The 13850-nt window shown below is 47.7% G+C and overlaps 1 protein-coding gene across 2 annotated transcripts in view; it reads right to left on the bottom strand.

The window, feature by feature from the left end:
- Positions 1–6746: 6746 nt before the first annotated feature.
- RNF122 (ring finger protein 122) overlaps positions 6747–13850 on the bottom strand; it is a 196305-nt gene continuing 189201 nt past the window's right edge. For both annotated transcript variants that reach the window (XM_069617964.1, XM_069617963.1), the window contains exon 6: positions 6747–7699. In XM_069617964.1, coding sequence (XP_069474065.1) covers positions 7585–7699 — 115 coding nt within the window. In that variant the 3' untranslated portion in view covers positions 6747–7584. The remainder of the gene's footprint in view (positions 7700–13850) is intronic.

The raw sequence follows: 13850 nt of genomic DNA, 5'->3' as shown, positions 1-13850 counted from the left end.
TTCCTTTGAATGTCAATGTGTTCTATGGGCTATGGGGTCTTTTACTCCATAGGGTCTCATATGTTTTTCTATGTGTGTTACACCGCACCCTACGTGCCGTAACACTGGGGCGTCCTAGCGGACCTCCACCATAGACTCCATACCCGGGGACTGACTACTGTCTCCCCGGGCATGTAAAGTCACCATTGGCTTTACTAGACCTAAATTTACTAACAGGACTAGTACAAACCATCTTATTGTGGACGTACTAGTAGGGGTAATTCGATTACTCCTGGATCTGTTACTCGAGGGGGCACTGTCCCGTCCCCCCTCGTCGAGTTTTGGCTGGTGGCAGTGGAAACTACTTGTTATGTTCGACCCTGAACATAACCCTATGGGATTCGTCCCATTGTTGGAGATTGATACTTTTTCTCGTTAATCCCTAACGTACCACCGATCTACTTATCTTAAATAAGTTTATCGGATGGTATTTTCTGCCAGAACTCGGTTTGTAAAATGGCGTCTGTGTTCGTCTCTGTGACTCCTAAACCAAAGGTCGAGCCCTTTGTTCCACTTTTGGCGGGCTCTGTACAGAGACCCTCCAAAGTGGTGCCATTCTGTCTGGGTTTCCACACGGGTGTGGGAGGGGGTTTAGGCACCCTGGACCGAGTTGCCTTGCCAACTCCGGTCGCACTCTGGAGTGATTGGCCCAAGTGGTGAGCCTTCCCGCTCACCACTTAGCATGTGTTGATTGACAGCTAGGCTGAATGAATGGGGGTTTTCTGCATAAAAGCAGGGCTTTGGGGACTGGATCTTCAGAAGTCGCCACAGGACCTAAGAATCCGACGAGGGTAACGCTGAGCCGACCTGCAGGACGACACCTCCGGTGGAGTCCTGCGGAACCGACTCACCACTTCCCGACGACAGAGGAGATCTCCCTGCCGGAGAGCCTCTTCCCCGGACTGGTGGGAACAACCAGTCCCCTTTGCTTTTTATTCGCCTCAGGACGCAGTGGTCGAATTGCCGTGCAGAGCACCTCAGCAACCGGATAGCCACTACCCCTGTACCGCGACCAAAAGGTGGTGCCTTGTGACGGAGCACTCCGCGGCTGGTCTCTTCCCTGGTGGTGCACCGGACTTCACTTTTCTTCGACGACGAGATCATCTCTACTCTTGGCAAAGACCCGACGTGCATCCACCACCAGGAACAACTGCCCCCACCGGAGCTGCCCTCCACAACAAGGTACCGTGTCCGCCTGGCTTCCCTTTTGATCGGTTCGAGTGAGGTGTCTTAATCCTCTCCTTTCCGTTGAGTCGCCTCCAAGCTTTTCTCATTTATTGTTCTGAACTGGTTCAATCTGCCGTTAACAATTTGCTACAAAGACTTGAATATCTCCACTAGAGACTTTTTGGGACATATCGCCTTGCCTCTCTCCGAGTGGGCCTGGCCTCTGAACCTTACGATATATTGTGATTCTTGCCTTCCTGCCTTGCATTTTATCCATGAAGCATTGAACTGTGTTGATTTCGCAACCGCCTATCTTTTTCTCTCCCGTCCTAACTAATATTAGAGTGCCATCTAGGTTGAGGTATACACCTCTGTCTGTAAATAAGTGGTACCGGTAGAACCTAGACTTGTGGAAATATTGCTAGGGGGATTGATCGTTTCTTCTTCGTAGAGTAATTGTGTTTGATTTGTTTGCCGTGAAAGTGCCATAGTGTTTTTGATAGATGTTTCGTTATAAATAAATACCTTAATATCTTTACACTAAGCCTTGTTGCGTGTTTGCTTGTCTTGCCGTGAAGAATTGCCCTATTTTGTATACTCCACATACTGCTCAACTCTTCTTGAGGGAAGTCTGACTGCTCAGCCACAGCTACCAAGTGAATCTGTGTGGTACAGACTGCTACCAAGTGGGTTCACCGCCAAACACCTGTAGTCCTAAATCTTTTGCAGTGGTCCCAGAAGGAACTGCACAGGTTTCCGCCTAACAACCAGCCCAGGAAGCTTTTCTGTTCCGAGGAACAGGCCTGACCCAGAAACTCCCAGATCTGCTTCAGAAGACTTGGCATGAGACTAAAGGCAGAAACGGCCAGCCTCATGTCCACATTGGTATATGTGTTTTGCAATGGTTGATTATTGTGACCAATGAAAACTTCCATTACTCACTCAAAATGATTTCTTGCTGAGTCACTAACACGGGCATGTTTCAAATTTAAAATGGCGGCATTCTTAATAAGAATGCCACAAATTTTAATTCGAAACAAACATGTTTCATAGCTGGTCACATAACCGTTTCGCACTGAAACACCAGACCTGCCTCAAAGACCTCTGCCATTAGAATACAGCGACAACCTATGACATATTTGAGTCTATCTGGGTACATATCGAGTTTCCTGCACGAGGGCTCTGCCGTGACCTCCTTCAGCACCCTCCACGTGACTGATCTCTGGGGTTGCTTACTGGAGCCTAGAATGGCCTGAGAAATCCTTTAAGAACTTTCACATACCTGGACTTCGGTCCCAGACAGCGTTCGCACCACAAAGCGCTTTAAGGCCCTACAAATGTGAAAAGGCGCAATATAAATGACAACTACAATAAAATACAATGCAAAAAAGCAATGAGCATTTTGGCAACATGTGTCCCCAAAACGCTCTTCGCTTTTACGTAAAATGCCAGATTTGGCCACGTCTCCAACCTCCTTCTACCCCAAGGAGGAGGAGGAGCCCAGAGTATTTTTGTGTGTGCAGTGGCACCCTCTTTTAGTGAAAAGCTCCTCTCCAACACAGGAGCGAGAAGATTTTCACTTGAATAGGGTGTCGCCGCTACTCCAGCTAGGGGAATCCTTTCAAAGTCTGCCCTGTGCTGGCGTAGCTGCGGCGCCTTATTAAAGTGCAACGGGCTCCAGCACAGGAGCAGCAAGCTATTCAAATGAAAAGCGCCCGCTCCCGTGCTGGAACTCCCGGCGCAGCACGAGAGCAGGGCGCTTTCCATTTGAATGTGGTGCCACTGACACACCAGCTCAGATTTTCAAAGGCCTCCCCGAGGTGGCGAGGCGGTGGCGCACTTTATAATGGAAAGAAAATATTCCTCCATGCTGGGCGTCAGCGGCGCCCAAGGTAAGTTAAAAGCTTCTCTCACATGGATGCTTTTCACATACGTAGAGCGCCGATGCCGTCCATCACAGGGACGCATTTAACTTTACACAAAGCGTCACCGCTGAGCCAGCACAAAGGAGTTTTTTTTAAAGACTCCTCCATGATAGTGTGGCGCGGGCTATGGCGTCCTATATAAATTATCTTCGTTTGGCACCGGGACGTCGCCCACGCCGAAGGCCCTGTCAGTAAGACAATTTAAGACAACAGTCTATGAGCTCATTTGCATAACGCCTTAATCCCAGAATGCTTTTCAATTTTGAAACATATTGTGAATTTCAAGGAGATTGTGATGTAATTTGTGTATTTTGAGACATCTTCAAGTTCTTTGCCTTCATAAATAAAGGAGAAGAGAAAAACAGTGGCTCAGAAAGACAGCTTTCATTTCAGGAAAACCCGACCTGTATGAATGGAGAAACACAACGGAAATACAGCTTTAAGGGCAAAGCCTTTTAATGGGTTAGCATTTTATCTTTATAAATACAAATAAAAATGGACACCATCACAAAAAGGTGTCAGCCCTAGACCATAACAAAAACCTTATTTCGAAAAAGGACTGTATTTACAACAAAAGGCTATAAATCTACAAAACGACTGTCACCAGAGTGAGAACAGGGCGTGTGGCACCTGCAGGGCACTGCCCAGCCGGTCAGGGAGAAGGATACATGGGGTGTTCTGTGCCACGGGCCTAGCAGTGTTGGAGCAAAGGAAGGGTTCTAATGCACTATGTACAGGCAAAGCAAGTCTCGGCCGCTGGCTGGAAGGCTTACTCCTTTGAGCACAGTCTCACTCTTACTGGGTCGTCTTCAGTGGGCCAATCAACTCTAATGGATTCTAGGCCTGAGAAGAAGAATCCTCCTCTTACAACATGACTGGCCAAAACCTTGCACGTGTCAAGCCTCTGGAACCTTCCACCTGGCTGTTTCTGCTTAATGGGGCTGTATCGTCAAAAACGTGAGGGGGCTTTGCGGGGGGGGGGGGATCTATCTTGAACCATCACTGGGGGCTGGACAGCAGAGAACAGCCCCCACTGCTTTTAATCCCTCGACTAGTTGTATTCCGCCATTTTGAGACAATTGAAATGGCGTCAATCTAGCCTTTGGCGCACCGGCTCCAGGACGGTTCCAGTAGTCAGACCGGCTATTCACTAATGCCACAGAAAGATGCTAGCGCCCCACAGAGATAATCATGTTCCTGGGTTTGCTGAGCTCCTGGGGTGTAGCTGTGTCTGTCTTGTGGGCAACTGTGACCCTTTATGTGCATATATCTCTAGCCATCTATGTATTGATATGTCTCTGTACCTGTCTGCGTCCCTCTGCATGTATATCTTGTCCCTATGTGGGGTGGCCTTCCTGTGTCTATATTTCTGTCTTTATTCATGCATGTTTGTTTATCTCTTCAATATATAAGGGCTCCTGGTTGGGACCCTATTCTGCCCAGGAGGGCTCTATAGTCAAAAACAAAGTGAACAGGGTCAGACTCACCTATTCGATTGCCCCGAGAATATTATTAATATAACATAATAGACACACCTTTTTTTTACGATACATGTTTATATTCAAAAGGAGAAGAGCTAATGGTCTAGAAGCACACACAATACATAGAACATCTCTTTAGTGGCCAAACATGAACCAAATGCATAATATTTTAATACATACACATTTGAGTCACTTTGCGGATGTTCTATGTATTTTGTGTGCTACTAGACCATCAAGTATTCTCCTTTTGAATATAAACATTTATCGTAAAAAAAGGTGTGTCTACTATGTTATATTAATAATATTCTCGGGGCAATCGAATAGGTGAGTCTGACCCTGTTCACTTTGTTTTTGACTGTTTATCTCAGCATGTCCGTGTCCCCTTCCTTGTTTGTGTGTACCTTTGCATGCGTTTGCATTTTTCTGTCTGTGTCCTGCTGCGTGTGTTGCTTAGTAATGCTGCATGTTTTTCTGCGCCAATGCATATGCATGTGTTTGAGTGTGTGCCCCTGTCTATATTTGAGCTTCTCTGCATTGCTGTGTTTCTGCCCCTTGTTGTACATATACAGCACTCCGTGCACATTTGTGTTTATTTGCCCTCTCTTTGGGACTTAATCGTGGCAACATTTTTCTTAAATAAAGAGGGTATTGATGACTGCAGAACACAATCCAAGCGTTTGAAAAAAATACCAAACAACTTTAAAGCAAACAAGCTCCACTTATAATAATCTAATACTATTTTTGCATTTCTCACTCACACCGACCAAGGACTCCATTCATTCATTGTCTTCCATGTAAGCACTTTCTCTCCATTAATACCCACAGCTTCACATGAGTGGGTAGGTCTTCCTGTACATGGCCAGAAGATCCAAGCAACGCCTGTTCTATCCAAGACAAGATATTGAACTGTAGCTGTAAACTTGTCACAAACCAGGTAGAGCAGCAATCAAAGGGCAAGCTCAAGTCGTTGTCTTGTACAGCCCTCACAACACCTCACCTGTTGCCTTTCTGTGGCAATCCCCATGCCATATTCACTGCTTGCCTTAAGCATCACAAACCAGACCAAGACAAGGACAGGGGCTAGAGGGCAGGTGGCTCTAAAAAGTCTGAAGGGTCTGGGACTGGTGCCAGCAGAATGCCAGGCTGACCATCACATTCTATGGGTCCAGTGGAGTAACTTTGCTGAGAATGTTGGGGGGGACATGGCCTCCGAAGAAAAGGTGCCCCAGCCATTTGAATGGGGACAAAATGGTATGCCATGAAAGTTGGGGGGGTTGGGCAAACACCCGTGTCCCCCCTAAAATTACGCCCATGTATGAGTCTCTTCCAACCCTATAGTTTCAGAGATGCAGAACAGGTGGACTATCTTCCCAAGTAGCCAACGCCTGCTTGGCCTCTGCGCATGGGTCAACAATACAGGGACCTACCTATCCCAGGGGCCGCAAAAACCAGAGCTTGTAGGGGCTCTGACCGACCAGCGGTAACTCGACGCCCCAACAGCGAACCCTTAGCCAGCCCACCGGATGGTTTGTGTTGATTACACCAGCAGCATACTACAAAGAGCTACTGTTTATGGACCGGGCCGCTAACATTTGCCCATGGGCAAGTTGTGTTTTTGCCACAGAACCTCGTGAAAAGGCAGGTTTTAGCGGCACATTAGTTACTTGGAGATTGTAAAGAATTGCCCCACCTTGGGCATGCAATTGCCCATTCACTGACTGCATGCACATTTTAAGGGAAGTGAGAGGTCGACCTGGGTGTTAACTCAACTGAAGTCTCGTTTTCACCTGCAAGCAAGGTTGCCTTTTCACAAAAACACAGACCTATGTTCTCTTTTTCACAGCTATCTATAGTGCACCATATGAATAGGTGTCTCCGGGAGAACGATGCCTGCTGACACACAAATATGTCACATAACCATGGCAACAGAAGCGCTATTTTAAAGGGAATCCTGGATTCCGTTGCATACGTTCCAGAAATGGTTTAAGCTACACTTACAAACAGGAAGCTATAGACTGTGTTTCCTATTCCGGCTTTTGTTGCTTGGTGCCCATGTCAGCCACTGATGTCCCTGAGCATGGACCACTATACCATCCTAGCTGCTTAACAATGTATTCCCCATTGTCGCCGAGCCTCAAAGGGATAGACAGCCTGTTTAATTCAACACAGCAATTTGATAGGTGTGTGCAAAAACACTGCAGAATTTTACACTGAGCTCCTTGGGATTTGCTCTTCGGTATACTCACTGTATTGGGATGCGTTTACCCCTCTAGGTAATCATTTGCTTCATTAAATGGATTCATTCCATGTACAGCACATTGGTTGACTTCCACTGAACCCCTCACAATTCCAACTTCGCCCCCCCTTCCCCCAAGAGGAGCTGCATCACTTTCCATTACAACAATTATCCAGCTGAGAGAACGTTCTGCTTTCTATACTAGACCAAAGGCTGTGTGCCACTGTTCAGCCTAGCTATGCATCGAGGCGAGAGGCACCAACTACTTCCCATAACAGCTCGTCTCCTGCGTGCCAGCCTCTGTATCAGTCTCTATGTTAGGTCCGCTTGCTGTCTTATTTGACTGTACCACAGGTTTTTAGGGAGGTGTTGCTGACCAAGCTTAAGTGCTGAGGGTTTGAAGTGCAATAGCCATTTCACAAAGGACACTGATTGGAGTTGTCTGCTTCTTCCCCATTATAAGAAGAACCGTCCCCTCCTTGATGGGCACTCGTCTCTGTATCGCTTCAGAATATACAAGCATCTTTACCAGAACAAGGGGTGCAGGCTTATGTGGAAGACCCAAGTGCAGTCTTCACATACCAGGACAAGCCTCAAAGGACAAATGATGACGATTGGACAAAGATAGGCCTTCTGGTTTCATTAAATGTTGAAGACCATCCAGCGAATGACTGGTCTTCTTGGGCGATGTCCAATCTACGTGGGATCAGGGTTTGTTGCAATGGTCCATAAGTGTTCACACCAGTTCATCCAACAAGGTGCCGATCCCTGTGTGCTGCTCTGTTGAGCCAATTATGTGTTTGTTGCACATGGGACAAACACACCTGACCTCCAACCACTTCACCAGGCACCTGAAGAATGAGAAGAGAAGAACAGCATTGTCAGTACCAGGTGATGGGCACAGCATTTATCTGGCGGTGCAGCACCCCCCCCCCCTCCAAAAAAACCTGCACACACTTGACTAGCTTTATGCCACCCACTCACCTGACTGTCTCAATTGCCTTATTCGGCCATCTAGGCATCTACCCCAATACTACAGAACCTCCCACCTCAAGGCTCCAATATCACTTGAGCGCCTGTTCAGGTAGGGCTGGTGCCCTCTGGAGTCCCCAAGATCCACACTGATGCCATAGCGCCCACCTGGAGGCCCAGGAAACCACTGGGAAGCCTCCTCACCCACATGGGTGTTTGACCATCCACATGCAGATCTTCGTTTCCAATTTGCGGGCACAACAATCAGCAGGGGCACCTGCATGTAGCCTGAAAAAAAACCAGGAAGACTCCAACAAACGTACAGTTACACCCAGAACCCACCTGGAGGCCAAACCACCACCACGAAGACAGTTGCACTCCCTTAGAGGCCCCAACAATCACATCCTGACCCCATCCTTCACATAGTGAGACCATAACGTACCTGAAAGACCCACCTTCCACCATTGACCCCCAATATTTACACAAATGCTGCAGCATACACATAGGGAGCCCATCACCCATATGGACTTCCCTCACAATCCCCACCATCAACTTGACTGTCCCATAAACCACCTATATATTTTATTTTTTGCATTCGGTGAATTGGTTTAAACATGGAACCTAACACAATAATACAGAAACATATCACACTTAATCACATAATAACTAGTAGTTTAAATAGATTTTACTTCTTATTCCTGCTTCTGTTGCTTGGAGACCATGTCGACCGCTGATGCCCCTGAATAGGGCAAACTATACCATCCTAGCTGCTTAATAATTACTCGCCCATTGTCGCCAAGTCTCAAAGAGATAGATGACCTGTTTAATTCAGCACATCAACTTGATAGGTGTGTGCAAAAAAGTACTGCTGAAAATTCATTGGACACTGGGATTTTCTTTTCAGTATCCTCACTGAGGTCTATTTGGATGTGGGATGGGATGCAATGTAAAGGGAAACTTAATTTCCCTTTGACAGTTTAAGCCACAGCTCCTGCTTAATGGGGGAGTGTACGGGCGGGTCGGCGAGTCCCTTGCCCGTTATGGATGAAAAAGAATGCAAGGGCTCAAACGAAGCCTCCATTAGGAATGTCAAAATCAAGTTGAGATCCCAAATACGAACAACAAAATGGCCTGGGCGATACTGATTCCACAAGCCCGTAAGAAATGCATGCTAGTGGAGATGGTGTAAAAAGAGCCCTGTTCATTGGACCTCTCAAAGACGGACATGGCTGGCAGTCAACCCTTCACATTGCCAATCTGTAGGCCAATCCCAGCCAACGATAACAGGAAATCCAGTACAGAGGAGATAGGTCAGATCAAAGCATCCAAAGCATTCATACCCCTTTCCCAACACAAGCAGAAAATATGTGCCATCTCAGCCATAGATGGACTTAGTGGTGGGCCTCCTAGTGGAAAGGGGTACATCCAGGAAGTCATTCAACAGGTCCCTCTCCAGGGGCCAAGCATAACGGTTCAGGTCGCTGAGGCTCAGATGGAGGACCCACGAATGGGAGAGCAGATCCACTCTTGCCAGTAGGTACCATGGAGGGGAAATGGACATGTCCAGGAGTTCCGGACACCAGGTTCCTTGGGCCTAGTCCATAGCACTCCGGATCAACATGGACATGAACAGCTGCAGTCTCCTGAGAACCAGAAGAATGACAGGGATCGGGCAGGAGCACGCAGAGGAGTTTGAGTTTATTGAACAATTAATGCATCCCATGAGCTCCCTGTGCTGGAAATTCCCTGGAGCAGAAAAACTCACACTTCTTGGTCACTCTGGAAGCAAAGCGGTCCACCCGAGGAGTCCCTCTAAAGGCAATGATCTCCTACAGTACTTCACATCAGGGTTCCTATTGGTGGGAGGCCAAAGTCAGTCTGCTCAGAGCATCCACTACCACATTCTCTGTCAAATGCAAGATAGGCTGCAGACACAGACTGGTTGTTCTCCAGGTCCCAGACCCACAGTCACCTTGCTTCCCTGCACAGAGGGAGTGACCCATCATCACCCTATTTGTTGATGTGATGCAGGGCAACTCTGTTGTCTATTAGAACTTTGACACACTTTACCCACACAGAGGGGAGGAAGGCAATCAGAGCAGCCTGATGGCCCACAGCGCCAACACATTGGTGTACTTCTGAGCTTTGGTCAGAGACCAAAGACCACTCACCATAGGATCAAGGGGGTGAGTGCCCCAGACTTTCAAAGAGGCATCTGTGACCACCGTCAGTTGAGGCCAGGTTTGTTGATGCATGTTGTCTCAATGAGTCCACTATAGCAGATCCTGAGACACATTGGCTGAGAGTTGCAAGAGGTCTGACATGTTTCCCTGGAATTGAGACCACTGACATTGAAGCAGCTACTGGCATGATCAGGATTCTCGCACCACCAGGATGCACGAAGCCATGAGGCCAAGTAGTTGCAGAAAGCAGAGGCCAGGACCCCACTATAAAAAGGTTGTACACTCCCTGATCCACAACAGGGAATGCCTTGCCCAAGCGGGTGCCGAACAATGCTCTAATGAACCAGAGAGACTGGGACAGTGAAACGTGGGACTTCATGAAATTCCGGGAGAAGCCCTAGAAGTGCAACAGGCTGTAGGTTTGGTGTAAATGTGCTGAAAAAAGCCTTGTGAGTGGCATCAAATTATCCAGTTGTCTAGGTAGGATAAAACGTGAATCCTGTCCCTCCTGAAATGAGCGGCCACAAACAGCAATGGCTTGGTGAAGACCCTGGGTGCCAAGAAGAGGCTTACCGGCAGAATAAATAATGGTAATGATTTTCTCCAACCATAAAATCCAGATAAATATTGTGCTTGAGATGGTTTTACCACGTGAAAGTAGGCGTCCTGAACATCTAATGACACCAGCCAGGCCAGGAGGATCTAGGCCAAGGTAACAATCTTAAATTTGTACGTGTGCTTGTACAAGCTCCAGATCCAAAAATCCATGATGTGATGCAGGCCCTGCCATTCTGTGGAACCATACATGAAAGGGAGTACCAGCCCTTCCCTCATTCTGAATAAGGGCACCACCTCTAAGGCACAGTTTTTTCATAAAATGATGGACCTCTTCCCACAGGAGAGTCTGGAAGGGGCAGAAGAGCAGGAAGGAGCGTGGTTGGGTGGAACCATGTGACATGACTTGGAAGGCCTAAGCATCTGAGGTTGTGCATTATCACTCTTTAACTAACAGGGACATCCTCCCTTCATTGCTATTGAATAGACAAAGTCTAATTCACATCGGCTTTGTACTGGCGGCTCTGTGTGGACAGAGAAGGCAGCAAACCCTCCTCTGCCTCTGCCCAACTTGGTGGTGGGGGCAGTGTTGCAATTGTTCTGTGGAGGCAGGATCTTGGCTGTGGCCTTGAGTTCTTGGAATGTTTACAGTGATTTATCATCCTTCACCCCAAAGAGGTTGTTCCCATCGAATGGCATATCCAGAAGCTTGATCTGGACATCTGGAGCGAACCCCAAGGTCCTCAACCAGGGGTGTCACTGTTGTAAAGGTGCTGAATGTACGTTCCACAAAGATGGTCTTATCAAGACTGGCTTCCCTATCATCTACTAGGAGAGAGTTGAAGGGGAGGAAGGATAGCTCAGGGGCAACACGCTTGTCTTTAAAGCAAGACAATGCAGCGCAACACAGGTTTGAATCCCTATCCCACACTTAGAAACCACTCACTGGTATTAAGCGTGTTATAAAAGAACACTTATAATTCATGTCTTTGGTTGGCAATTTTGAAGCTGTCTTGGAGATCCTGTGGTATGAGTATTTGACCAGAACTGAGGTAGCATTGACTGCTTACAAGGCAAGGTCTCCCAATGTGACGAACTTGCAGCTCATGAGATCCAGGTTCTTGCTCCTCAACTCAGGGCTCAAGGAGGGGAAAGATGTTGACTTCAGACCCACTGTGCTGGCCTGCACCACAAAGCTCTCTGGTGAGGGATGTATGGACAGAAACCTCGGATCTGAGGGAGCCAGATGATACTGCTTGGTAAGTTTGCTGCCTACCACCGGAACCAAAGACAGTTTCTCCCAGAGCAGGGGTATTAATCACTAAACTGAATGGTAAAAGGGTATCCGATGGAGAACCCATGTACAAGATGTCCGTCAGATCATACTGCAACTTTGGCTTAGTGGGGGCGGAAAAACCTAGATTCTCTACAACCTTAGCAATGGTCTTCTGGAAACAGCATGGCAGTTTGCCCAAGAATAGTGTTGGAAGAAAATCCAACTCCAAGATGTATCCAAACCACTGGCCTCCTGTAAGCCCTCTGCCAAATTTAGAAGATTCTCCACTTTACCATACAACTCCTCTGAGAACTCGTCTGCATCACTGGAGTGAAGTGGCTCAAGACAACAAGGGATGTCATTCCAATCATCAAAGAATTAATTTATCTTTGTGAGAATTTGGCCCAATGAGGCACCATTGCTAGTGACAGTGCTGAGGTGAGTGGGGTTAATGCCAAGTCTTTGATGCCTGAAGGTGGAGCTTCACAGCATCAGGGTGGAGCAGTTTCCACCACTGAACCTGCAAGTGAGCCCACAGGTCTGCGGTTGTGGTCCAGAGAGGTGTCTGTGATAGCTTCACTAAGGATGATGCACAACCAGCTTTGAAGAAGCTGCTGAGGCCTTGGTGGAAATGTCAAACACCTTCTTTTGGCACCCCACACATCTGAAGCCAAGGATTCAGCGTGGAAAGGTACCTTCAGTGTCTTGAGGTGTCTCTGGAGCATGGCTAGTGACTTTGCTCCCTGGAGGCCGAAGAAAAGTGGTGTCTGGAGGAGTCACTAGGAAAGCAAAACCTCTTTCTCTGCATGTCTTTTTGTCCAGGATTGGAAAACTTTAATCCGCCAGTTCATGAACCATGGCTTTATGTTCCCAGGGACTTGTAATGCTTTATCTTTCTTGAGGAAATAATTGGACAGTTTTGTGGCATGCTTCCTGAGGGCCTTGGAGCGGATTGATTGGCAGGAACCTCAATCTTCTGTGTCGTGATCCTTTCCAAGGTAGTAAATGCCTACCTTATGAGGATCAGATTCAGACATTTGCTTCCTGCAGTTTGAGTAGGCCTTGAAGCCAGAGACCTTAGAGGGATGGGCATGATACAGCAAGTGCTAACACAGCTAGGTGGTGTTCCAGAAGCATACTGAATGTGCAGAAAAAGGAAACTGAGGCCATGGGACACAGAGGATCCTCATATACTGGCCCTAATGCCCCGTCTTGTGTCTGGCATGCAGTTGCTCATGGCAAAGCTAAGACAGAGCTGCGCTGCGACCCGGATGGCTGAAAAAGTAGCTGAAGACAGTTGGCACTGGAGAAGATATATCTAAGAGGAGGAAGGTGTGAGTGAAAAGAGTTCATTCGAAAGAGCATTACAAGAATGTTGAAGCAGGCTGACATCTTGGAAAGGAAAGATCGCATATCCTCTTTGTATTATCACAACAAGGCACAAGCTATCTACCAGGCCCAAGTCTCATATATGGTTTGAAACGTCATGACAAAACCACCACTGATAAAACAGTGGCAATGTCACATGACAACATGCTAGTCAAGATGGCCGAGTGTCAAGTGCGGGTCCCATTTGTTGGCATCACTTGTAATTACGATGCAGGTCTTCACCTCACAGTAAATAAAAAGGATTCCCCTCCCTTGCTCTTCCTGTTTCATCCAGGCTGAATCTTCGAAGGGGGTTTCCCCATTCATCACCCCCCACTGCTTTAAGCTCCCCTCCCACGAAGGTGGGTTTCACCCCCGTCATCCCTCCCGCCCCCACAGCAGGCTTTTACTTTCATCTTGAGCGCCAGTCCGCTTCTCCCTCTTCTGCCTTGTGCCGCATCCTCTACATACCGCCGACCTGCCCCCTACAAGACTAGGCATGAATGTAAACCATGTGGGGATGAGCCCAATCCTCCAGGAGGGAACAACGATCAACAACCTGGCACTCCTTGGTTAAGAAGAGAAGAGAGGTTAAAACTCCAGGTTCCAAGCTACTAGCCGGGCACTTGCCCCCTCAGTCGTCCACAG

Source organism: Ambystoma mexicanum, chromosome 10 (genome assembly GCF_040938575.1).
Source record: "Ambystoma mexicanum isolate Mex_15411 chromosome 10, UKY_AmexF1_1, whole genome shotgun sequence".
Classification (NCBI taxonomy): Eukaryota; Metazoa; Chordata; class Amphibia; order Caudata; family Ambystomatidae; genus Ambystoma; species Ambystoma mexicanum.
Note: the sequence above shows the minus strand (reverse complement) of the source record. Positions and strands in the feature narration are given on the sequence as shown.